We start from the raw sequence: 27395 nt of genomic DNA, 5'->3' as shown, positions 1-27395 counted from the left end.
GGTGTTCTCTTGTAGGCTGGTCTCTGTGGAATCATCAGAGAGTTGCTGAGTTTTGTTCCTGAAAAAAATGCATCTGTGATACAGCCAACACTTGTGCTCATTTTAATCCAGTAAGGTATAAAACCCAATACTGTTTTCTAAGCAAATCACAGATTCTGCCATCCCCTGTTCTGCTGTCAGCTGTGTTGTGTGGACAGTGACAGGTATCACTGGCTGGATGGTGTAATATGTTCAAATAGCTTTTGTGCTGCAGCAGTGAACAGTGCTTCTCAGTTCACCCATGCAGTTACTCCTCTTGAAGTCAGTTACCCAAATTCACTTGTGCTTTTGATCCAGTAGTTAGAAGCATAGTAACTCCATTGTGAATTTGGCCAAATGAAAGTACTTCTGCCACAGGATGAACATTACTGGTTAGTTCCGATGAAGTCTGTGTTTAAAGGATGACTTCCTGCTGTGTCCCTACATTACTTTATTATGGCTGAGAACAGGATCTTTATTCCTTGAAGGTTTTAGAGTGTTTCCTGTTTTAGTACAGGTCTAAAACAGAATGAACTTTGTCTTTCTGCCTCTGAACCTTGTTGCTGGCCCCAGTTTGCATTTTTTAAAAACCAGCACACAGACCAGGAGGTCAAACAAGCAGCCTTGTCATGGCTGTCAGACCCCTCGTGTCTGAGTAGGCTGTATTTGGAAATTGATTGATCTGTTTCCACAGAACTGCACCATGGAGTAAAGGTGAATCCTCTCCTTGCACACTGCCCATCACATACACTGCTGGACACGATTTCCCACCAATTACCTGCTATCTGTGCTCCCACGGGCACCATTCTCCCATCCCTCAGCAATTGCCTGCATTGCAGGAAGCCCTGGATCTCTACCTGGATGGAGAGCTGGTCTGTATGCAAGCTCTCACCTCGCACCCCAGAGGATGGTACTGAAGGGGCACTGCTCAGAGCACTTGGGGCTGTGTCAGAAACTGAAACCCGTGCAAGATTGCACAGTCTCTAATTGCTGTTTCTCACAACCCTAACTAGTATCCTATCCAAGATACTGAGGTACCAGAGCAAAAGGGGGTTGGTTGCACAGGAGCTCATTTTTCCTTTGGAAAGTCTCCACCACAACAGCTGGAAAACACTCTCCTCCAATACTGGAGGAGTTTGCTTCTCATTTTGTCTCTGTGGCATTCTTGGTAAGGTGATAGGGTTAATTGGTTGTTTTTCATTTGGACTCTTTACTCTGGTTTTGTATTTTACTTGGCACTGGGGCTGTACTGTCCTTTTAGAAATTGAATTTATTTTTTTCACAGCTCTTGAATACCTCTGGGTTGTGAAGGTTTTGTAAATAAAGATGTATTTTTTTATATTAACTCATTTTCAAGCAAGCTTTGTGTTGTAGAAAAGATTGGTGGCATTCTTTCCTATGTATGCTGAACTGAAGCCAGTGATAAGACTAAAAATATCATCAATTGAAATAGCATTGTATAACCTAAAGGTTACTCTTCTTTAGGACTAAAATTTGCTTTACTGATGCCTTGTGGTGCAGATTTCTAGCCATCCAGCTACATATAAAATGAGGTTACAGTTTGCTGCATAATTTTGCATCTGCAGAGAGCCTGAATCCCATTGGTGACTATGACAAGCACAAACCTGCAGGTGAAAATGATTTTGATACCTTTGCTGGTGTCAGCTAGCCAGTGAGGTCTGCACATTCCCATGTTGTTTGTATTACAAACACTGTACCAGAGGTGCTGAGCAGGGATTAGGTACTGTTCACACCTCTAATAGGAAAAGCAGACTCTTCTGTTAATCTCAGAGCATGATGATAGATTGCAGGTGGCTCCGAGAAACAGATGGGAGTGGAGTGTAAGGTAAGAGTGAGCTGACCATGTCCAAGCTATTAAATAACCTAATACTAAGCTGCCTAACTGCTGAAATAGTTGACACAAAATTTACATAAGCAATGAGTAGGTTTGGCTCAGAAAAAAATGGATGGCTGAGTGGTTTGGGAAGCTCCGTTATATAATCTGTGTCATGTGGAGAATCCTCTGAATTCAGGTTTGTGGATTTGGGCTTCTGACTTTCAGCATCATCACAGGGACTTGGACAGCCCAATACTCCACTGAAGGCTGCTTCTGTGTTTCTTCCTGGTGACTTGTCTTTTCTCCCACATTTAAAGGAACTTCTAAATGTAAAAAGAAAAACCTGCTAGTGATTGCATCTCAATGCTTGTTGCATATCTTTTGTTTATTCTCTCTAGTATTGTAGGGCGAAGTGAAAAGATTTCTAGGTGCTCAAAGAAAAAATTCCATATTTCTTTAGTATTTGGCAAACTGCTTCCTGGGATGCTCCTGGGGTAGTGTAGGCCTGGATGTGTTAGCACTGAACAGAACACTGTGCTCTCAACTACTCCAGCTTTGAATTAACAAAACCAATAATCTTGATTTTAAACCTGTGCCAGCCTGATCCTCCTCCTAAAATAGATCCATCTGGCTCAATGCATTTTCATCCAACAGGAAATTAATTCTGGAACGGAAGTGGCTTTTATAATGCCTCCTATCCAGTGGAGTTATATGTACAAGTTTCCGTTTTCTGAAAGAGTCCTTTTGGTATGGTTCCCATATTCACAGCCATGCTCTCACTGCAGGCCTACAGTACCCCAAGTCAGACTGCAGAGAGCCCTTTTGGATGGGTTCAAGGAATTAAAAAATTCTTCTGTGATTCATTCAGAACTCAACCTGCTTAACTGCCGAATTCTTTGTCACCCTCTTTGTGTCACATGTCAAAAAGTTCACAAAGTGAGATTTCTAGTCTTCCTTGCACAGTGTGTAGAGCAAGAGAAAATACACAGAAATGGAGGAGAAATATTCACAAGAGAACGAAGACATGGCCTGACTTTGAAGCTGGGACAGCTGGGCATGCCAGTAGACTCAGGTTGGGTGATGCAATCCTCAGAGAAGGTGCGATTAGTTGCAGAGAGGGCATTTCTGCATGTGTTACATTACTTGATGTTTAGGCTTCTCTCAGCATTTAATTCTGCAGACAAGAAACTAGAGAGAAGTACTGTTGTCCTGGATACACGGTGCAGGTTGTGGAAGAATGAAACTAGTGCAATTCTTGTTGAAGTTGCTTCCGGAACATGAAGTAAGTATGGGATTAGTGAACTGAAATTCAGGTCTATGGGTGAATCCCAGTGGAACTAGCCTGTAGCCCTAAGGAGAGGCTAACATAGATCACTGACAACTGCTCCAAACCAGAACTTCAAGGGATATGGCACTGCAGAGGCAAGATCAGACTCAGGCCCAAGAAAAGGACAGATAATGCAGGGTCAACACCAACACCCTGACACGCAGTAATTACCACAGTTAACCCCCCAAAACAGGTACTTCATTCCTTGAGCAGCAAAATGAGCTCTGAGAGATTTCTTGGATTTTAGCTTTCCCTGAATCTCCTCTCTCAGTAGGAGTATTTTAATGCTCCTTACTTTCCAGATGTTGGCTTTTGTGACACATGCAGAAATGTGAGTTTTGGAGACCTCTGAATGTCTGCTGAGCTTTGGCTGAAACCAGGCACTGACCTCCAAATCTAACAAGCAGAGGAGAGGGGAGGGAATGAGAGAGAGGAGCAGACTGATACACAAATGTAGACAGCAGAGCTCCACAAACCATTTTTCCTTAGCAAACCAGGCTAAAAATCATGTAAGTGACAAACAGGATTTTTACCATTTAAACACAAAGATAAAAATCAAGTCTGTAGATTGTAAAGGAACCAGCCTTTACTCTGTTGGCTGGAGATACGTTAATGCAAGCATTTTTTCTGTTTTCCTTCTTATTTAGGATAATAACTATAGCAGCATGCAATTTCCCTGAGACTAAATCAGTAGTGCAGGACAACCTCCTTTATTTTTATCTTCCTAAAATGGCAGACCTGAGTCTCACCAGCCTGTCTCACTGCCTTTCAGTAGCAACTGAAGAATTAAATTATGCAAGGAGCAGAGAAAACGATGGTGTGCTGCTCTCTGCTAGGCAGAGTAAAGCATGCCCTGCTGCTCATCTCATCAGATAACTCTCATGGCCCAGCAGGCTCAGCATTGGCTTTTGCTGGGACCATTTGGTGCTGGAAAGCTCTTTTTGCCTCTCGAAAACGTGGCTTTGCCCTGAAGTGTAAGTACTGGATAGCACATCTTTTTGTGTCCTTGAGGAGTGGTGAGTCCAGGCTGTAAGTTCTGACCTCCATTTTGTGAAATTCAGGTATGTTTCTCTGTTCCATACCTGTCTCTTCTCTGACCAGTCTTCTCCTGTATAAAGGTAAGTTGTATCACTCTCCTTATTGCTCTTTTTACTGTGTAATTTAACATTTCATAATGTAGCCAGAAGTACAAACCTGAGACACATCAGGGGGAGGAAAATTCATTCTTCTGTGGAATTTCAATATAAAATAAAGGAAAGGAAAACTTGGAGGAAAATTGAGACTCTGAAATGTAAATTTATTTTTATATTCCCTTAGTATAAAGCAGATAAGTACTGTTGCAGTCATGGGATTAGTGAGGTAAATTGGAGAAGTCTGGTCCCCAATTTGTAAAACTCAGCCACTGTCTTCTTATATGGTTTCAATTCTGTATGTGTTGCTTCCTTTAAATGTGCTCTGTAGGCAGATCAAAGTAGCCTACGCTTACCAGATGCATCACCTTTGCAAAATGAAACAACCCCTTCGTTTTGGGAATAAGTTTGTCAGGGCCTAGACGAGCTATAGGTCACAGCCAATTCATAAAAATCCCAACATGCAATGATGCCAATCTATTTAATAATGAATCAGGTATTATAGCAGTGTGCTGTTTTTGAAAGTACCTATAACAGAGGGCCGTAACTTTCCTACTCCTGGAAATTGAAGTCAATTTATCTTTATATCACCAATAAACCAGGAAGGGCAAAACCCAAAGTATTCAATGGCTTTATTATTGCTTTTAAATAAAACATCATGCCAATATTTTGTTCTAACATTACACTTTCATTTTCTCAGCTTTATTGACAATTGCTATTTATCCTTATTTCTCTGTTCATTTGCAAAACTATCACCTACTTTGAATTACTTTCTCCAGAGAATACTGTACCTAATTCTTTTTACTTTTCCCTGATAAATTCCTGATTAATTGTATGCAATAGCAAGACACTTCAAAACTGAGTATGACTTTCAGCTCTGTGATCCCCTTCTACTTCTCTATGAATAGCAGAATCAGACCTTTAGTTGTCACAAATCCTCTGGTATATCTGCTATTAATGTGCTATTAATGTGCTTGCTGATTTATCTTGCTAGTGAGGACCCTCTGCATAGGTATAGTCTTCACCCAATGTAGCCATAACTTACTGATTTGTAAGCATTTTGATGTAGATGCTGGGTTCTGGGCTGTTGTTTTGCTTTTCCAAATATGCCCTGTGTTTGTTTTTGGATTGATCTCTCCTACTCATAGAAAATTAAATCATATGTGTATTAAGAGGCTGATGGAAGAAGGCACTGCAGCCTGGCTTTGAGAAGCAAGATACAGCTGTAGTGTACATTGATATAAGATGTGGAAATATATGTGAAAGAAGGGAAGAGGAGGAAAAGCAGAAATAGAAACTATCTCAAGCCAAATCTGTGAGCTGAACTCCATGAAAGGTGGCAAAGGTGTATATGAAAAAGAGGCAAACAAATTTAGATTAAGAAAAATTATATATATACATATATAGATAATATATCTATAGGTGTAAAATAGGTAGCCTGTCAGGAAAATGAGTGTGCTGAAGAAACAATGCAAAAGAAAAGCACGTTACCTGTATAGGGCCTACAAAGCAATATCACAATCAAAGGAAAATGGAGAAATAGAGGCTCTTTTTGTCTCCCGTCAAAACCAATATCCAAATTAACCAATTTTCAAGAGTGAGCCCATGAAGAGATCTGATGGAAGTACTCAATGTCCTCATGTCCACTTTGGCAGCTGATCTCTGGAGGTGTTCAAGGCCAAGTTAGATGGAGCCCTGGACAGCCTAATAGAGTGGGTGGCAACCCTGTCTGTGGCAGAACATTGGAACTGGATGGTTGTTAAGGTCCCTTCCAAGCCAAACCATATGATTCTTCTGCCATCTGTTCCCAAGGAGGAATGGTAGATAAGCAGCATTACTCAAAAAGCTTTTCAGATTGCTTGATTCAGTTGTGATCAAAGCAGACACCGGATGATGACTCTTCGAGAGTGAAAGGGAGAACAGAGGACGTAGCCAGCAGGCCTGTAGTTGTTGAGTTCTCTCTTTAATGTAGCTGCCTCCCCACAGGTGGAACTGGGGACTGATTTTAAAGTTACAGAAAAAAGCATCTTAGTTTAAAGAGCAATGTGATTTTGAATTCCAGCAGCTGCTATGTTTGGATTTAATGTTGTTATCTTCCATTGTATAAAATGGGTTGAACAACAGGGAGCTTTTCAGTCATGCAAATGGCAAATACTCTATGCAACTTTGTTAATGAGAAAACTGCCTGTGCATGTGGTTTAATTTGATAGCAGGCTGTTTAGGTAAATGGTAGGGAGGCATATGAACGTCTGCAAATAATGGGAACAATGACTGCAAATAATACTGCAGGAGATGAACTTCTCTGGCCGTTGTTGGGAGCTCACCTGAAGTATGGAGAGGAGTGGTGGTGGGTCAGTGGTTGGATGTGGTGATCTTAGAGGTCTTTTCCCACCTTAAGAATTCTGTAAGTGTCCCTCTTGGTATTGGGCACAATCCCTGCAAGAAAAAGCAGGGAACCAAGGGTGAAATCCTGGGATGACAGGAATTAATTAAACAGATTTGGCAGGATCAGATGTGGTACAGCCTTTGGTTAGATCAGATTTTAATATCAATGGAGTCTGGAGTGGGATAAGCCTGTGTAGGATCTGAAGTCAAATGGGGAAGTTTTTTAAGATTCCTTGCATGTGATGATAGATAGTTTCCAACGTATGGATCCCAGTCCTGTGGGATTTACTGCTGCAGTCAAGCCGTGGTCTCCATCCCCAGCCCAACTGGACCTTGGGTCAGAGTCCCCTTGCTGCAGTGATCTGCCACTTCCGTTCCCTACCTCTGATTCCTGCAAGAAAAATCCTTATTTTTTAAAAGATCTTTTGCTTATTTATGAAATGAAAGCTCGTTAACTTGGCTTAGGAGCAGTGTCTTTCTGAGCTAATTAAACAGTCCTAAAGTTTTAGCTTGCGCATCTTGGGATGTTCAGGCGGAACCTCCTTTCCCTTTCTCCTGAATGGTTGTTATTGTGTTAGTAAGCACTTTCCCCAGAAGATTTCACTGTTTCCCTAGAAAAATAATAATTAAAAAATTATATATTGATACAGATGATCCATTTCACATGAACCAGTGACACTCTGATGGTGATATTACTGGAGAATTACTGCAGAATGCCATTGAATCTGATGTTAATGGCTGGGATTTTACAGGGAACTGACTAGTTTTAACCCCGTATTTCTGGATGCCTGTGTTAAGATAATGAGGGTAATCTAATATTATGCTTCAGGGCTTTAGTTACATGCCTGTGGGGTTCAGAAGAGAACTCTGCTTCTATGGACTGTGCAGTTTAATTGGCCGAGTGCTTTATGATTTGTGTTTTGATTCCTCTGAAGCCTCAGGTATTGACTATTGCCAGAGGCCAGATACCAAACCAATGACACTCAGATTTTGTTTACTTTTAATATCAATGGGCTGCTGGGCTGCTACCCCAGCGCTGCAGCCGCTGCTTCTCTTACTCCAGATTTATGCCATTGCCAGAGGAGAACTTTTCTGGCTTTCCTCCAAAGCCCTGAAGAGAAAAATCCATTTTCTGTATTTTATCAGCAAGCCACAAATCAACTGGGATTTTAAAACTTCTAGAAGAATCTTGGCATCTGTTTATTTAAAAAACCAAAATGATCTTTCTCTGTGAATGATGTTTTTGAACACTAAAATTAAAATATAGAAAAAAAAAAAAAGAATTCCTCATGCAATTTAGAGTTGTGTGTATTGGGTATGGGTTTGGTTTTTTTTTGGTTGTTGTTACTCAGAATTTAAGTTTAGGAATATATTGCTTAGCTTTCCCCTGTTTAAGAATTCCTACTCTTAAGAAATTGATTTTTCTTATATGAAGGCTGTAACAAAACTGGCATCTCTCTCACTATCTGTCAGCCTGAGATCAGCATCCTACTTCACAAATGGGCTTTTATCTTCATTTCCAAAAGTCTGCGTGGCTCCCATTTCGTGGTCCTTCCAGTCACCAGTCTGTTTATCTTCTCCTGAATTATCTGTTGTAATTAGAATACATTTTCTCCTCTCAAGGGGAAAACAGCTTCAAATGAGTATTCTATAAAAGCGATTACTTTTGATATTAGATATCTGTACATAAAAACACAGTATTTCTTCCAATTAAAAAGCATTAATGAATTTGTGTCCAGAAAGGGAGTAGCTGACGCTATGGCTCTATTGCTTGCAATGCCAATAAAACAAAAAATGAGGTTTGTGAGGGGGCTGCTGAAGCCAGCAGTGGCATGCATGGAGCATTCACATAGTATGTTAGGGAACAAAGACTTTGTAAGGACATGTATTGCCCTTTTTCTCAACATGCAGTCCTTTTGCACTGATGGTCTTGGTTATTCCCTGCATTATGACAAGATGACTAGTGTAATTTTTCCCTGCTACACTTGGCTCTCCACTACACATTTTTTGTATTTTCTCAGGTATTTCTCTCTTCTTGAAAGTCCTAAGTCATGCACTAGGAATATTGTATTTGTCATGGAGTAGCTTTGCCAGAGGTCTCCAAGGACTCCTTTTCCCTACAGACACAGAAGGAGTTGTGTTCAGCCTTCTCAGCTGGAAACCTGACTTACGTTTAGCAGAACTGCCATCTTTCATCTTCTGAAAATAACCTGAATCAGTAGGAGCTTTTTTCCGTGAGCTTTTCCATGAGCTTTTCCACAAAAGGAATCAGTCATTTCAGAACCATGTTGATAATAAGTGGGATTTGTTTGTTTGTTTGTTTTTGAGGAAAAAAAATAACAAAGCCTATCCCTATTTTACTTTGCTGTAGGAACCCTGCCCTTTTCATCTCCAGGCTGCCATCTGTATAGAGGGGACAAGACCTTCTTGTCTTCCATATTTATAATGAGCGCTTTGGGATAGGAAGAGTTTCTCTGGGCTCCTATAGTGCCTGCTGCAATGGTGCTCTAAATCTAGATCTACGTCCTATGAAAACACTAAGGAAAAAAGCTGTTCTGGCCAAATCCTGTTCTGTTAAGGCTTATTGTAAAGAGTTTAAGGATTAATGTATCAGTGTGTTAGGGATAGAGTGAATCGCATGGACTGTCAGAGCCTGCTTCCAGCCCATGTGCTCATAACAGCCCTGGTTTCTGGCCTGGCAAAATCCTTATGGCTTTCTCCATCTAATGTACTTCAAATATTTACTTACAGGCTGCACCTCAGAACACTTTCTGAGACCAAGATGTGTCTTGATTTTTGGGAAGGCAAAAAAACAACCAAAAAACAGTGGGCAAAGCACATCGTGGTTTGGATATTTGTTCTAATTAGATCGCTTTCAAGGCTCCTGATTCTACACTGACTACTTTCAGTGGGCAGAAAAAGAATATCCTTCCTTTAGGTAGAGCTGCCAAGACACTTCATCCCTTCACCTCTGTTCAGCATTCTCACAAAAAAAAAGTCTTACAGGATTGTCAGTCATCTGTGGATGAAGGCTGAGAAACACTATTTTTGGCTTCCAATTGAACAGACAAGAAAGGTCTGGAAACAAGAGGTCAAGGTACACTGCCGCCCTGTAGTTTCTAGGGCCAAAAAGTTGTTAAGTGTTTCAGCTTTGCAAGGAGTTATTGCACTTTTTCCTTTCAAACTGTTAGTCACAAGATACTGTTTGTCTTCTCCATGGTATATCTTCAGAGATACTTGATGCTGATACTAGATACCAGGGGACATAAATCTTTCAAGCGAGGAAGCAGCAAACTTGATTACAACTATAAAAAATGAGACTGTATTTTGGATTTCAGATAAATGGAACTGCTGTAGTCATTTAAATTGGATGGGGTTTTGTTCCTTTCTCTTCATAGAGAGTTGGAACTTCTGTCTCTGTGGAGTGCAATTTGTTGACTGTTTCTGTATGTAAAACTAAATCTCATTCACAAACATCATTCATCCCAGCCCAGGAAATAAGTGCCTTTGATATGGACAAAATTTACATCAGTTCTCTGGGCAGCAAGACTTATATATTAAGTAGACTTTTTGCAAGGTGGTGTCAAAAGAAACTGATTTGGGATATGGCAAGTTGGGATATGCAGAAATTAAGAACCAGACTCTGTTTAACATTTAGATTGAATCATTGAGGCAGACTGCAATGACTCTTCCTGCTGCATACTACTGTTTGCAAAGTTGACTGAAATAGTAGTGAAGTAGTTTCAAAGAAGCCTTTCTTTTGTATATTTTTGATCATGGCGCTTGCAAATGCAAAGTAGCTTACTTTTCCACATTTAATTTTGATTCACTGAGCTGCTATTGAATGTGCCAACTTCTTTGTCTGGAACAAACTAGTTTTTGGATATTCCATAGGGTAAATCTGTTCTTGGCAAATTATGGCATTGGATCCTTTGCCAGAAATGAAACGTACAGCATGGGAGAAAGAAAGGAAAGTGCAGACTCTAAAACTTGTTAAGCACTTTGGCAGAGTTAGGGTGATGTCATAGGATGGAAAGGAGAAAATACCATTCTATATGTGATAGCTTAATGAGAGTCCATATTGTTAGCATCTTCTGACCTCAACTGAGCATCTGATCAGAGCATCCCCGATCCGTATATGAGAGGCAAGGCATTGCTTATGCTATTGAGCCATTCTCTGATTTAAACATGGCATTTTGGAGACTATTTTCCTCATGGTTATTTTTAGGGATCACCAAAATGGAGCTATAAGTATCAAGACTGGTGAGCTGAGACCTTTTGCTTAGTGTTGAACAGCTCCTTCACATTGCTCTTTCTTCCTCCTCCTCCAGCCAACTGCTTCTCTCATGCATCTGCTTCATTCTGACCTGAGCTGTTAATTCCTGAAGGAAGAAGAACCATTTTTAATCTCATTGCCTACAGTTACACCAGTCAGTGAGGCTGTAACTTTCATCTGAAGTTTCTAGTTGCAACAGTACGAGATCACAAAGTCTGCACAATCCGGTAGTAATTAAAGATAGAAACATTTGGGCTGACTCATTAGATGCGACTGATTTGGTACCTGCCTCCAGAAGGAGGGGTTAACATTTCTGTCTTATACTGTGGTTTTGTATAGGACTAGATTTTAAAAATGCAGTAATCTGGGGCTTGTATAACTGTGTTACTGAACCTCTATGAACCTTTTTCTTTTCATTCAAAAAGTCAGCTTTGTCAATCTCTGTCAAGTTGCTGTTGTCCCTGAAATCTTTGTTAAACAAGGATCTAAAGTTTTTTTGTTGCATTACAGGGTACACAAGCATATTTTCAAGTCAGTATTCAGAGTTGGAAAAGAAAGGATACATCTGTTACGCTAAGTTTTTTGTTTCCTCTTTAACTCCAGGAGTTGCAGGTAAAACTGCCAACTGTTTTACAAGGAAATGTTTTATTCCTTCCTTTGAAGGTGCTGGAAACCAACATTCATTTCCAGAGCTATTCTAGAATGCAGATGGTCTAAAGAAAGGGTAGGTAAAGCTCAGAGATTTCCTTTGGAATCCTTCTCAATCTTAGTCTGAGACAGAGCAGCAGTTGTCATCACTCCCCAAATCTGCTGGCCCTGGTGGTGGAGCTGCCCTTGGGATTGGGCTCAGCAGCCCTGTAATCACCTGCCCAGGTTTTGGCTGGAGGAGGGATGAAATGTGGGAGCAGAATCACGGCTGCCAGAAGTGACAGGAAGGCCAGGGAAAGGCCGTGAGCAGATCTGTGCTACTGTGAATGTGGGCATATAATTACTCTCAATTGCTTACCTTTATTTTGAATTGACAAAAGGTTAATTATGTCTAAGAACCTTGGCTGAACCTGATTTTATAGCTATCTGTAGTTGTGCTGCATATATATTTAAAAAAAAAAAACACAACACTGTAATAATTACAGATGTAGTTGATCTTTTGCCATAGTTTCTCACTTAAATCTCGTCTGTAATTTTTCCATTGTGACAGATTTTATGGTGAGAAATAGAAGGCCTCTTTTCTTCCTAGGAAATTATGCATCCTGCAGAGTAATTAATCTGTGTAAGAAACAAAGACTGGCTCGTTCTACTTTCTATTCTCCTAGCAATTTCTGTCATATTCAGAAATCTTTGCAATGAGAACAATAAATTTGAAATGAGTGACAGACACTAATTGTTTGTGACCTCATTGTCATCTGTGGCACTGAACAGGGTATGACTGATCCCAGCGTACCAGCTGTAGATCTTTGTAGTCTAAAAGTTTAAAGAAAAGACATCTTTAAAAATAGCAGCTCATGGGGCACTGCCACTGTTGTTCCACCTCTGCCCATCACTGTTTCAGAGCTGAGTCAGATGGCAGTGGGATTTCTGTCAACTCTTTGCTATGGCAAGAGCCTCAGGGTGACATGAACAGCATCACTGCCTTCCCTGCCCACAGCAGCTTCACAAGCTGTGGGAAAATGGGTCCTAGTTACAGCCACAGGGAGACAAGTCATAGAAGGAGGATCTGGAAGTCTGCAGCAAGGTTAAAAAGAAGGAAAAAAATGGAGAAGATTTGCTGTCTGATCTGCCTGGGTAAGAACCCAGATATATGCTGCAGATTGAACCAGAGACATTTTTCCATCTATCTTTTTTAGGTTTTGCACTGTTCTCCATCATTGTAGGACCTGAACGCACAGCATATAAAATCAATAGCAATTGTCTCACTGCTCAGCAGCAGTATTTTCAGAAATGCACCCATTTCCCTGCTGTCCAGTAGGCAAGACCCTTGGGAATGAATTCTCCCATGGGCAGCCCCTGAAGCCTGGATTTTCATTGAGCAGGGCACAAATAACTTCACTTAAATTCCTTGGGAGCCCACCTCCACTTCCTATGGGAGCACTGTTGTGGTGTTCTGTCCGTCCACACCCTCCAGGGTTTTACATTCTGCCTGCTGGAAAGTCTCTGAGGAAATGGTTCTGCTCAGTGGTCCCATGCTGTGGGGCTTCTTCTGGGGTTGACCAATGCAGATGGCTGCTGCTGAGGGGTTAAGGAGTTACAGTCTTGGCTTGGGTGGTCATAGGTTAAAGCTCTCTATTGAGGAGATATTTGCCAAATAATTCTCTGAGACGAAGAATGCTATGCAGATGTTACCATATGTAAGTCATATTGTGTCTCTCTAACCATCCCAAGCATTTAAAAACATTGCCTGCAATGGTTGCTTTTAACACACACACCCACACACATATATATGTATGCACACACAGATATTTATAAATTATACTGTATTCATTGTTCCTCATAATTTCTGGAGTCAATTTAGTGCTTTTCCTGCATAATGAAGCAAGGTGATATTATTTATTTAGTCGCTGCTATAGATTATTCAGTGTTACTGCATTGCCATAGGAATTGCAGGTTAGTTTAGGCTAAAATTTGGGTAATTAATGGTGAAAAAACCTTCACAATGATGTATTTTGAGAGCAAGCCAGATAGATGTCAGATAAATGATGACATTTTCCTGGAATTAGATCAGATTAGCATCATGAAGGATTGGGAGCAAAGTATGTGAAGTAGTTGTCATTATGCATGGTTTGGAAGGCTGTCTAATTCTCATAAGAAAAATTGAAAGCAAACTGCTTGATGCTTCCTCTCCATTGAAAGTTTCATTCTCCTTTCTTGTGCCTTAAAGATGCAAGTGTTTTGTTCTGTAAACTGCAAGAACTTGTAGTATAAAGAATAAAGTTTTTAACTGCTGGAATTAAATCATTGCTTGAAGTCAAATGAGCACACCACATCTTGGAGTCCCTTTCATCAAAGCAGGTCAGTTAACTTTAATGAAGTCATCTTCAATTTGCTTTGATGTAACATCAGAACCCAGCCCAGATGATTCTAAGTGATCAGCAAATAAATTTCCACATTGCAGTCTTTCAAGGACGTAGGCTTAATGAAGTGTCTGGTTTTCTGGGTTCTTTAACTTCTGAAGTGCCTAATTTGACTTGCTTTTAATAAGGCCTGTTTGTGGTTTTGGGGGGGAAACTGCTGACTTTTCGTTGGAAACAGAGCCCTCTTTAAGATGCCATATGTTAGACAAGTAAAATAGAGGCATGCAGCATCAGTAATTGCTATCAGTTCTGAGACTGTGCAATGCAGGAAGATTAGGCTGCAGATTAGGTTTTTTCTTTTGGGAGAGAAGAGATTTAGAGTCTCAAATACATAATTTCTGTAATGACTTGAGTGAGGACTACTTGTCAGCCTAGAGATTACGATCTTAGACCCTTCTCTTTTAAAGCAACAGATGTTAAATAGCAAATCTGGTCAAAGTGTCCTGTGTCCTCTCATCCTAAACTGGAATAAAAGGAAGAAAATAATGAAGCTCCATAAAATGCTTTCAGAAATATTTAGTGCCAGAATGTGCTTCATATGGTAACATCAAAGGAATTCTGTAATGTAAAATCAGTAACTGTAACACAGTTCTTGAAGAGTTTTAGTCTTGTTTCAACTCAAATCATGTCTGTCTGTTTCTCTGCTTTTCTGGCAGAAAATTGTTTCCTTGAAAAAGACACAGGTCTTAAATACCCCCAAATTTCACAATATGCCTTTTTTTTTTTTTCTTTTGCTTACAGCTTTCTCCCTTTGTACGACCCAATTGGAGACATGATTATATCAGTCCCTAATTGTAAGCCTCCCTTGTGCTAGTTTCTCTCTCTCCCTTCTGACTGCAGAAATGTATTACTAGCTGCAGACTGATCACTAATGTAAATGTAGACACCATAATGTTGTAATAGTTGAAACAGAACCAGTCAGGGCTACACCAGAAGATTGTAGCCAGAGTCGTAAGTCCTGTTCAGATTCAGTACGCTCATTTGTGATTCCTAGTAAGCGGTAACTCGGCATAGGGCTGTGATTTGGATTTGTCTCTGAGACTGAATTGTTGCCAGTGTAAGTCAACAGCAATCTTTGACTCATGAGCCAGACTCAGACTCAAACCTCTTGACAAAAGGTTTGGTACTGTGCTGTTTTTCCATTTACATGAGAAAGGAGAAATCAGGTTTTCAGCTGGGCAGTGATTCATGTGGCCAACCTAAGGTCACAATAAAGGCTCTTGCCCCCGATGCTTTTGCACAGAGGAGCGTGGCTAAGCCAAGTATGCAAAGACTTTCCAAATACTTCTGCATATACCTAAAGAACATTTCCATCAATCCGAGTGTAGCACAGGGGCATAAATGGAAACTGAATAGAAGTCTGAAATAATTATAATTATCTTACAGAAACTGTTAGCTTACAGTGGCTTGCATTACTAATTCCTTGTGATTTTTATTTTATTTATTTATTTATTTTTGCCAGAAGGATCATGGGCTGGAATAGGCACCATGCCATCCTGCTGACTCAACTCATTCTATATGAACTGATTTTTCTTGCATTCTTTTACATTTTGAGACAGGTTTTGAACAGTTCCCTACTTGTCTTTTGGGTTGGCTCATCCCTTACTGGAGAAAAATGTGTTTGAGAAAGGAAGACAGCATGGCTGGACTGTTTTGCATTATCGAATGTTGGGGGATGAGTCATCGAAGATTGCCCAAAATCCCAGTTTTGGGACTGTGACTGACTGAAGAAGAGAGATGTATGCTGATTAGATGTTCCGTTGCCTTGAGCATACCTTTCATTTTCACTGGCGTTTTGTTTCAATTAAAGCTTTGAAGAAGCTTGTTGTTGACTAAACGTCAGTATCTCAATCCCAGTAGCTTGGTTCTTTGGTCTTCTCTCTCTGTGTCCCAGCAATATGAAACTCTATCAAAAGATGCTGCTATGAAGCTTCGTCTTTCCACTTTCCCCTCCTGCCTGTGTGGCCGGTGGGGTTCCTGCTCATACCTCTGTTTGATCTCGCTCACTGGTGAGACCCAGAGCTCACCTCCCACACACACCTGTAATGAGACCATGGCTACATCAGCTTCCTTTCTTTTCAATAATTCATTGGGTTTGAATGCTTAGAGCTCTCTGAATTTTTCAAAAGCTTGACCATGCCAAGGATATTTTTCTGTAGGGCTTCATTTTTTTTTCCTTCTTCTGTCCTCCTTGTCCTGCTGAGACAGTTGATCCTTTCAGCATATTACAATGAGGAACATGAAGGAGACATCAAAAACATAAATATGAGGAACCATGTCCTGACCTGGGACCACTGATTGCAGTACAGTGTGTGTTTTTTAGAAGGGAATGTGTGACATTCAGCTGGTAGTTCATGTTCAGGCAGACTGTAGTGTTGCACTTAACCTTAGCAGGAGATTTTATCATAAGCATCTAAGTAGAAAATGTTAACTTTATCCGCTCAAACCACTAATGAGCCTCTGCTTCTCCATTCTGTCCTTCTGTAATTAAGCAGAGATGATGACAGAGCTTTAGCAAATGAGAGCAGTTTTAGCAATGAGATAAAGGAAAAATTCTCATACGAGGTCTAAATTGTCACAGACCTTACCTGATTTGGAGAAACCAGTCCTAGCTTTGTACTGTCGTGTTTGTCTGTTACTAGCAAGTGTGGACAGTTTTTCTTCTCTATTTTTCTTCAGTTGTTTATTTGAAATACTGATATATTCATCTTGAAAAATTCTTAATTTGAAATATGTTGAGCAGGTCAAACTCTGTTTTGCTCTGCACTGTAAACGATATGAAGGTTATTTACACAATTCTGTATGGTATCCCCAAGACTATTATAAATAACTTTTTAACTTATGATAACGTGTTGATAGTCAGCCTTTTGGGAAGGAAAGCTTTGACATGAAACACGGGATATTTGAGGAGCTTATTTATCAGAATTCAACGCCTAATTAATTGTTGCCATGGAAGAGGTTCTTGGTGCTGTGATTGTATGGGTATTTTTTTTATGTCTGTTTCATTTTGTTTTAAATGTATTTTCGAGCTAAGCAGTAATATATTAGCATACGAAATCTAACAAATGGATTGTTGACTGGCTAATGCCTTAGCACTAAGCAGTGCAGGGTTAATCATTTTAGCTCAAGTGTGTCCAAACTTTTTGATCCTAGAAGCTTTGTAGAGCTGAATATCTTTACACAATATACACGGTCCATTTGACATAGTTCTGAAGGGCAGAGGAAATCCAAAGCAATTCGTGGGTGAGAGAGAGTTTTCAGCTCCCCAGTAGTTTTTGCACATCTTTGTGGAAGAGGCTGGACAAGGCATGCAACTGAGTCCACATGATCCATCTATTGCCTCACACGGTGAGGTTATGTTTACCCCATATTTCCCACCAAGCTGCAGCTGTTCACCAGTCACACAGTCATATTCCCAGCATGGGAAACTAACTTGAACCATTCAAGATCTGCAGATGCTCTCAGAGTCACACACACCTCAGCTCCATCATGTGTTCCAGAACTGATGGTAATGTGGAGTTAAACTTCCAGATCTGCATATGATAGTTCACCATATCTCCTTAAAAAGAGTGGAGCTGTAGCAGAGTACACTGGGAGAGGGTCTGGCCTCAGTTCACATGTGAATGACTTGCTTTTTCACCCCATATTCCTTTTCCAACTCTTCTGAGTATTTGACCTCTTACTCTGAGTTCTGATGTTGTGGATTTCCAGTGTAGATATAGTGAGATGAAATCAAGGATAATTAGGCATTTTGAGATGGTTGGAAACAAGATTCCTGTTTCCAGGGAATTATCTGGGAAAATGGGGAAACTGAAAGCTGATATTCAGTTCTTTATAGTTTGCTCCTTAGCGATTATAGCTCATAAGCAGTATTAATGCAAGATGTGTTGATATGGATTCTGGTTTGAAAAGCTGAGGAAAATTTCCACACAGCCAAGAAGCATTTAGAAATTTTGGGTTTTATGGGAGTTCAGATCTTGTTCTCTAAAAACTTCTGTGGGAACAGAAGAGATTAGATGTATGTTCTTGGTTAATTGTTTGTCCTTTTTTTTTTTTTTTTTTTAACTTCTATTTAGGCCTTGCAAAGCCTATGGGATTAGTTGAAGGTCCAGGAGGCTTGGGCCAGGGGGGAATGGCTGCTACCCTAAGAGATGATAGCCATGAATCGGAGACTAAATATGAAGAATATGGTTACAATGCCCAACTCAGTGACAGGATATCTCTCGACAGGTCCATCCCTGACTACAGACCAAAAAAGTAAGTTGAATTCCATATTATTATTAGAGCAAGTGATTGTTTTTCTTTGGACTCTTGATGACAATTCATTTCTCCCCATCCCTTTCCAGTTAGTCTGCCAACATTTAGTCATAAATATACCCTTGAGTTTAGTGAAAATTAAAATGACCAGCTGCCATCTCAAGCATGAAGTGTTGTGTCAAAAACAACAGCAAATCAACTGCCTCTTCTTTAATTGCACTTGATGTTCTTTGAAGTGTTTAGTCAGGGTCTGCAATACACTGAAACATAAACTAAATATAATCCACAAGGGTCTTGTGATTGCAGTAAGTTTTTTTAGTTTCTGGAGTATGTGTACATTTTTATTCTAGTATTGCAATCTTCATATGCCTGTGTTATGTTTGACAAATTTGGAATTATGTGTTTATTATATGTACTGATTTATTGTATTTTGTATTGGGTGTCCTTATAATCTTCTGTATTTGTGGAGTTATGCATCTTCCAGATGTGACATCCTCTCTGTCAGCCAATGAATGACAATCAGTAATGTCTTAATGCTGAGAAAATCAGTGGCAATGCCTAGTTACTCTCAGGAGACAGAATTGAAAAGAATACTTAATTAATTTCTAATAATAATCTTCTGTTTTAAAAAACCCACTGGGGCTCCTAGGCAGAACTGAAAGTTAAATAAAAAAGTATCTTATTATTAAGCAGAGAGAAAAGTTTAGCCAAGCAAAACAGCTGTGCTCTGTGAGTAGATTGCAATTGAATTAGGATTTTAGGCAGTTCAAGCTGCCAAAAACAAAATCCAGCAAAACAAAACTTCATCTTAACCACAAACTTCATTAGCTGTGTTACATATTAATCTAATCTCAGAAGTATTGACTCAGCATTTGTTTTCTCAGATACTTGCTGTACAAAAGAAAACCTAGATCAAAGAGGTGGTGAAGAGAAGGAAAAAAAAAAGATGCTGCTTTGATGTCACATTTGGTCAATGTATCATAAAAATGTATAATGAAATTATCCTGGAAAAAAAGGTAGACTGCAGTCGTCATGCAAATGTTTGAGTTGTATATCAGATTCTGGTTCAAAGTCCCTTAAAATCAATATGAATTTTTTCAAGTGAACGTCAATGAGGTTTGACCAGGCCTGCTGTTATCTGCTGCTCAGGTGGATAATAAATGAGAATGATCTACCTGGAAATGTAAAAGCGAAGTCTGCAAAGTTTGAATCTAGCTTAACAGCTCTTAGAAGCATGGGAGCATTCACAGGGTAGTGATGTTTGACTTTAGACCGTGCTCTTCCGTAGTTGAAAGCATTTGTGATTCTTTTAGCTAAGCTTTTTGACATGCTTATTTTGGTAATCTCATAAGGCGGTGCTGCATGCATAACAGTCTGAGTTATGAAGAACTGCCTTCCTTGTGCTGTTCGACATTTCTTTAGATGATTTTGGTTAGATCAAGATTTTGAAATAGTGTCTTGTGGGTTGCAGGTAATTGCTATGAAAAATGAGTTTGGGGAAGGTAGAAGCTCTTACATGAAGCGCCAATTTTGTATTTTTGTTGTTGTCAGTTTGTTTTTGTCTCTGACACCTTCAAATGTGCAGATAGTAAAATACAAGGTCTGTAATGTTGAATTCAGTTTTCTCTCCCTTCTTGTGCCATGTATTGGCATGAGTAATCAACCTCTTCTTATCCACATGTCCTATAATGCTTACTTCCAGGTGTGCTCCATAGCCACAGGGCAAATCTGAGCTTGACTTTGTTTGGTTTGGGAAATAGCTATGGGGAAACCAATGTGTCCATCTTTACATGCAGTCTGCTTGTAGTTTATACTTATGTTGTACCCAGTATTTTCCATCTTTAACAAGGAAGGACTTTTCATTCTTAAGTTGAGAACCAAGGTAGAATTGATGGCCAAGGAAATGTACAGTCCATGGCAAGTCTCTGAAAAAAACCAGAATAAAATACATGCGTACATATTTGTCTGGATTTCATAGACACAAGTTAGGAAAGTAAACATGATTTTGCTATGCAAATATAGGACTTGTAATATTCCAGGTTTAATCTTGTTTTAGAATAAATTTGATCATGAATAACACCTTTTGGTTCATTTTATCTTTGAACTCTTAGTTTATCTTTGACTTATTTTTTTCCAGTATTTTATTCTGGTAGAATTAGCATTTTCTCCCATCTTCTAGCATATATTCAGTAAACATTAGGAAGTATGATTGGTTTTCAGGAGGTATTTTCGTCCCCAATCAGCAAATTAAAAGTACATTAGACTCCAGAGGTGCACAGTCAGGCAATGTGACTGTGAAGGTCCCTAAATTGGAGTCACCGCCACGTCCTTCCACTGCAGTAAAGTCTGCAAGCCTGTGTGGGTAATGCTGTGCCCAGAAAGCTTTTCCCACCACTGTGTTCTACCTTCCTATCTGCTGCCAGCTCAAATATAACTGTGCTCAGAATGCTTTTCTTTAAGACAAGAATCATTAAATTGTTAGCAGATTTTGTGTTGTGTTTGAAGCAATGACAGTAAATATCTTGCTTGCAATTACAATTCACATAATAATTGCAACATGATAGTTTGATCCTAATGTGGTGTAATAAATATCTCAGCTTTTTCTTCTCTGATATTGCACCTCCCACAGTTTGAATGCTTGCCCTGTCTCTCTGCAGAGAGCAGACAACCCTGGGGAAAACAGTTCAAAAACATACTGTGATTTGATATTTCAAGCTGTTTAGTTTCAAGAGACATGTAATATAAAGAAATTGCGATTTTGCTTTATAAAACAATGCAAAACCTCTCCAACAGTTTGTGAGTTTATTCAATGTGACCTTGAACAGTATTCTCATTCCATGTTGGATTTCACATGAATAGAATGTGCTGGTATCAAAGTTGTGCTGATTTTTTAGCAGGTTTTTTAATTCTCGAGTAACTTTTTGCCTTGAAGCAACTGAGTGCTGTGCTGCTGAGCTCAGGAAAGATGCAAAGGCCAAGTGGCAGGAATGAAAAGTGTTTGAGTTCAGTGTGAAGCAGAATACTCAGGATTTCTTATGGCTGATGAATGAGTATTCACACACATTCAGCTAATAACCCTAGAATTGGACTGACCTGAGATTTTTCACTTTGTTCAGATATCTTTCTGATCTGTTAAAATACATTAAAAATACATAAAAAACATAATAATAACTGTGGAATAGTGGTCCAGTCAGTACTGACTGTCACTATGTAAATTCCAGAGTAAATTTTACAGCAGTACTTATGAAGTCTATCTCAGAAGACTTTTGCATGATTATTTTTGCTGCAAGGGAATTGTTACTGCTTGTGATGGGATTATTTCCTCTGTCATACAGGCACACATGAAGGAATAGGTTATTTTCCCCTGGCAACACATGGCTAAGCCAGGGCATGCTCTGTGGTTCTCCAGGTTATTCAGTGGTCAAATGCTATTGGATTCAATTCCATTTATGTTTTTGATAGTGAAAATGAGGGTTGTGATGGCATGAACCTGAGTACTGTATTGGCTAATGGCCCTAACACATATGCATGGGAAAGCAAAAGCACACATATCTGTATCAGCTGACTTTACTGATGTGTGTAGGTGTAGAACAGCCTGGAATCCTATCCATGGACGTTCTGTGAAACCTGCTAGGCTGTGTGTGTGTGGCCTTCTTACTATAATGTCAAAGGATGAGTGTTCAATTGAATGGTCAAAAGTAAGTCTGGAGCAACACAGCCAAGATTTAGATAGAAATCTCACACTTCAAATCTGAAGCGCCCAGTGTCAACCACCTAAATCCCTGCTAAGTTGTTTGGCTTCAAGTGACTTAATTTGTTAGGGTTGCTGAGAGGGAAAAGAGAGAGCAAGTTTAGCTGGAGTATGCTGGACTGCTACAGCAGCCATAGCCATCCTTCTGCCTTTTGGGGGGATAACAGCCTACACTGCTGCCAGCTGCAGCACAAAATACAGATCTGTGCTCCTGTAACAAGAGATCGCACTCAAACCTTCCCAACCATGCACAAAGATAGAGGTGCTGCAGCTCTATATATGGCAGTAGATTTTTGACATTATCAAAGATTAAGAATACAGAAGTCAGAATCCTATGGAGTTTCTTACAAAGACAGGGAAAAGGCCCTCAAACTTGCAAACATGGTTTATTTTGCAATGTAGCATCCTGGTAAATTGGGAAGTCAGATAACTGGGTGCTTCAAATGTAAGCATCATCTCCCAAGAGAACATCAATTCCTGTGTTCTTTTTGATATAGAAGGGTGGATTGCAAGAGGTTGAATGAAACAGGATGAACACCTGTAAATCTAGCCTTCTCTAACTTTCTAACATTTGACTTTACAATTCAAATAACTCTGGGTTTTCTCTGCATGCCAAACACATCCACACATATGCACACATGCACTTGTCAAAACCACTTGCTGTGATGCACTATGCGTATTTTCGAGGAAAGTTAATATGATCCTGGAGCTTCCATAAGGGCTGAATTGGCTTTGACAAGAAATTGTCGCTTCTTGGTGGAGATCTTCAATGTAACTGATCTTTTCTGTGCAACTCGATGCCAAGAGCACTGTGGCAGTTCAGTGATAACAATAATACTAATAAATGGATTCAGTCTGCTGGCTCTATCAGCCAAAGAAAATATTTCTTTGTGTTATGGTCATGGATGTTTGTACTGAGAAAATTCAACCCTAAAGAACAAACTTATTAATGCTGAGGCAACTCAAGTCTTTAGCCATAAAAAGCAGAGGAATCTAGGTCTCGAGGAAATTACTTTCATTTATTCAGTCCTTGTATAGAGGCAGGCGTTTCGTGGCTCGCTATAGAGTTTCACAATAGAAAAAGAATTGCATCTCTGGGGCTCTGAAGTGTAATTAATGGTTCACTCCACACTATAACTAAGGAAAAGCTTTTTTAATTACCTATCAGAAAGGATTCTGGAATTGATCAAATAGTGCTATCAAGGGGCAGACTTGGTAAATAGACATCTGATTTGTTCATTCAAGGGTTTAATAATCGCATCTCGTCTGAGGCCAGCAGCTAGAAACAGCCTTTCTATAGGAGATGGTGCTCCAGTTCTGAGCTTTGGCTTTGGAGGATGCAGGAAGCTCCCTGTAATTTTGGCCCTTCCTGCAGGCTGCAGAGCTCTGTAGGCTCGCTGTGACCTTTGAGGCAGCCTCGAGGCAAATGATGCACATGTTATCCAGCTCTGTGTCACCAGGGCAGGAGCAGCAGCCTGGTGCCACGGCCCTGCTGGGGGCCCATGGAGCAGGCAGCTCCTCACCATCAAGGCAGATGGTGTTCAGAGAGCATCACCTTCTGGATCAGTGCGTTGGAGAGGGCTGGACCTGATGCTGTTGGATTTTCTCCACCCCTGCAGCTTTCTCTGCCTCACGACCCAGTTTTCAGATCCTCTGGGGACACAGTGTGTTCTTCACATTGCTTATGGTAATGATGGGAAAATCTCCAAATTACCTTTAAGATTCCCCCCAGGTTGACCAGTGTGCACTGCTGTGGTCCCCTTTGCAGGAAGCATTTAAATTGGAATGGATCCAAAGCTGCTAAGGAACCAGGATTTCTGATTAGCAACTTAAAAAGAAGAAACTGTGTTCTGTATCAGACTGAATTTCTTCTGTAAAATGTTTGTTTTAAAAAAAAATATTTGGACCTATTAAACATTTAGATACCCATTAAAAATGTAGCTTAAATATGACTTTTCTTACAACAGCCTTTACCAATATTTTCAGATTAATGTCGGGTTGAAGTGAAGTGAAACAGTCATTGAAATTAAACAGCTCCTCTTTCAGCTTAGTGTTTCACAATCACAGTACAGGTACAAGTGTATTTTAATTTCAATGAAGCTTATTTTATATAGGAAAATTTTCAACCTTTTTTTTCCCCCTCAATAAATAAAATAAAAGCAGTTAAAATTCTGAAAAAAAAATATTACATTCTGATTGCAAATATGAAGCAGAAAGAGGAAAAACCAGAAACAGAAAAAGGGACTGGTTAGAATCACCTCTGGGCAGCAGATTGGGATTGTTTATTGAAGGGAAGTTGTGTTAGAGATGGAACTAACTGAAGTGTTCTAATTAGATCCCAAACCAATGTACAGATGTGGATTTTGAACAGACCAAAGGGAGCATGTGTATATGTATGCTCTGGGACTTTCTATAGAGCTTAGCCAGCTCTGCTTGGTTATGCAGGCGGGGATTTCCTCAGGCTGTGTTTCCCTAACAAGAGCACAGGAACCTTTGTGCCTATGGAGATGTGCTTGCTCTGAGCTGCCTTTCTGCCTTGCCTGGGAATAGAAGGGACTGGTATGGGCTGAGCAAGTCCCTGTGCTGCTGCTTCTGAGAAGAGCTGGGTTCTGACCACCTCACACTGCTTAGCACTGTGATTCTGACTCAGCTTATTGGGGATATCAGTTGACAATTTAAATTTGCTCCTACTGCTGCCTCTGGGCCAGCTGTGCTTATTTGTGTACCCCTGTGTAGGCCAAAGGCTTTTAGCAGCAATTTGAGATGTGTTTCTTGTTTGGCTGTGAAGGACTGAGACTGGAACTATGCAAACCCACAAAGCAAGGGAAACATCACCTGTTCCTTTAGCTGGCAAAGGAAACTCTCTGTGGATCACAGGTACCTTAGCTAGACCCTGCATTTGTACTCTACCTTCACAGCTCTCACCAAGACTTGTAGTTGTTATTTGATCCTAGTTATGAAGGTACTGTAAGTCTTCTCCCAAGCTCTGCTGAAGTATGACTCTAACAGTATATTAATGGGAATGCAGACTTAAAATTTTGTCTCCAGCATCTCAGGTTACCATTAGGTCTTTGGATATTTAATTAGTTAAGCAATGATTACACTATGATTCTGTTTTCCAGTAATAAAAACAAATTATTGAGAAACTTTCCAACCATTTGAGGCCAGCTGGTCATCAGGAATGTTCTCGGACTGCTTTTGCTTGATCAGTAACAGTAGAGCACATCCATGAGGTGGGACCAGGAGACTGCCCAGGTTGCAGTCCAGTAATGCTCTGCCTTCTACCTGCCTGTGTATAGAGGAAGGTCACTCCACAACGTATGGGTAGACAGTGCCAGCGTTTTCTACAGCTTTTTCTGATATTCAATAGAAATTTTCTCAGCTTTTTTCCCATTTTGATTCATTATTGATTCTCTTTTGTTTAGTGCTAGCTAGGCTTTCCCATTAAGTAACAACTTTAATTATACCACAAAGTATGTAACGTAGACCTTGATTATTAACAGTGGTCCATTGGATAATGAAAGGAGTATCAGCAAGTCTAAATTAAACAGAATTACAAAAATTAACAACCTTTTCCAAAAACTCATCTTGCATTCATATGCAGTAATTTTCCTCTTGTTACATTTTTGCAGTGTCTTTCTGTATATTAATTGTTGAAGACGAGTTCTGCTTGACTGTCAGCACTAATAAATGTAGATTTAGTGGAGGCTGAATTTGATTAACTAGGGAGCATGAACAATAACTGATTGCAATGTTGTGTTTAAATGCAGTAAGACTGGAAGCCATTCCCTGTAATTTGTCTGCACCAGAAAGTACGCTTGAATGCATGAATAACTTACCTAAGGTGGGTTGCATAACAGTGACTAACAATTAGACATATAATTTAAAGTGGTCAGCTAGGCTGCCTTTGTGTACAGCGGAGGAGGAGAAGATGTGGAAACATTGCTTTAGATGTGTGTAGTATGTAATGTCCTCCAGAGATCTCTCCCCCAGAAACCTAGGGCAGACAGTTTAAATGGGATTCCAAGTGAATCCATTACAAAATGTTAAGAACTTCAAGGCATAAGGAAATGAGGGAACTTCTGCATTAGTAACACATATTGAAAAATGATCTTCAACAGAGTTGCTAAGTTGGACAAGCTGCCAGCATTGGCAAGCTGAACAAGGTCCTCGTCCAACACAAGGCTGGAGGCAGCGTGGTTTTCAGCTGAGAGAAATGGAAGAGATGAGCAAAAATCCTCAGTTTTTCTTACAGATCATAAAACTAAATGTGTCTCATGTGACCTGCACCTTTACAGGTATCTTAAACACCGTTCCCACTTTTTTTTATTTATTTTTATTGTAGAATGTAGTAATTTTCTGAATTTGAGAGTTGTAATATTTTCATAGCAGGAATATTTTCCCCTCGAGAAGAGCAATTGTGGGGTGCTGTCTTCAAGCCGTGTGTGTTATTCTCTAGCAGACAAATATGTGTCTGTAATGCTGAGGCACTACTGAGGTCAGCAGTGACTTGCAGCTAAGTGTCTGCAAATGTGTGCTACCATCTTAAAGTTTCTTCCATGTACCTCCCCTGGGCCTGTGTCTGATGGTTGCCCACTAGCAGTTCCAGGGAGAAAAGGATATTCCTGTAAATTTCTGAACTGTCATGTTATGTTACACTCCACAGTATTACATTACAGAATGAAAAGAGGTAACAGAACAAGTCAGGCAATGAATTCAGAGTGGTGTTTCTTTTCCTTTTATGTCATCTTACATGTGTCTCTATTACACTATACCCAATATCTTTCTTACAGCTTTGAAGGAGTTCTGATGTTTTAGATGATGTTCTCCTTTTCTTGCTTAAAATGTGCATGCAAATTTAGTTCAACTGATGATGTGAGATATGGATACATATTATCTCCAATTGCCTTCATGATGTAATTTTAAAAATAATCGATTTTTGGTACACATTGCAGTTGGGTCTGTTTCACAGTATAAAAAAGTCAAGGTTTCAGGTGAAATAACTTAAAGGTTTTTTAGTTGTTGTTTGTGTCTTTGCAGCAAAAACATGAACAGGCCAAGATGTCAGACAATTTACTCTTTTGTCTAAAATAAAACTGAGTTGTGGACTCCAAGTTGATGCCATGTTTCATTTTAATAGTGTCACTTCTTGCTTGTTTTGTCTGTGTCTCTTGTTTTGAGTGAATTTAGTGCTAATAAAAATGAGAGACTCTTAAAGCTCTCCTTTGCCAGAAGTACTGGACCGTTGCAGGCTGCAAATGTGAGCTCCCTGTCTTGGGTAGTTTGATCTAGATGCCTTCCAAGGTTTTGTTTCTCTGAAACAGCACCTGCCACTTAAAAGCTGTT

General features: G+C 39.8%; 1 protein-coding gene across 8 annotated transcripts in view; it reads left to right on the top strand.

The window, feature by feature from the left end:
- GALNT9 (polypeptide N-acetylgalactosaminyltransferase 9) overlaps positions 1–27395 on the top strand; it is a 439027-nt gene that overhangs the window by 236704 nt on the left and 174928 nt on the right. For all 8 annotated transcript variants that reach the window (XM_090120751.1, XM_090120750.1, XM_031592751.2 and 5 more), the window contains one exon: positions 18118–18298. In XM_090120751.1, coding sequence (XP_089976877.1) covers positions 18132–18298 — 167 coding nt within the window. In that variant the 5' untranslated portion in view covers positions 18118–18131. The remainder of the gene's footprint in view (positions 1–18117; positions 18299–27395) is intronic.

The sequence above is a fragment of the Phasianus colchicus genome, chromosome 18, assembly GCF_987193195.1.
Source record: "Phasianus colchicus chromosome 18, bPhaCol1.hap1.1, whole genome shotgun sequence".
NCBI lineage: Eukaryota > Metazoa > Chordata > Aves > Galliformes > Phasianidae > Phasianus > Phasianus colchicus.
Note: the sequence above shows the minus strand (reverse complement) of the source record. Positions and strands in the feature narration are given on the sequence as shown.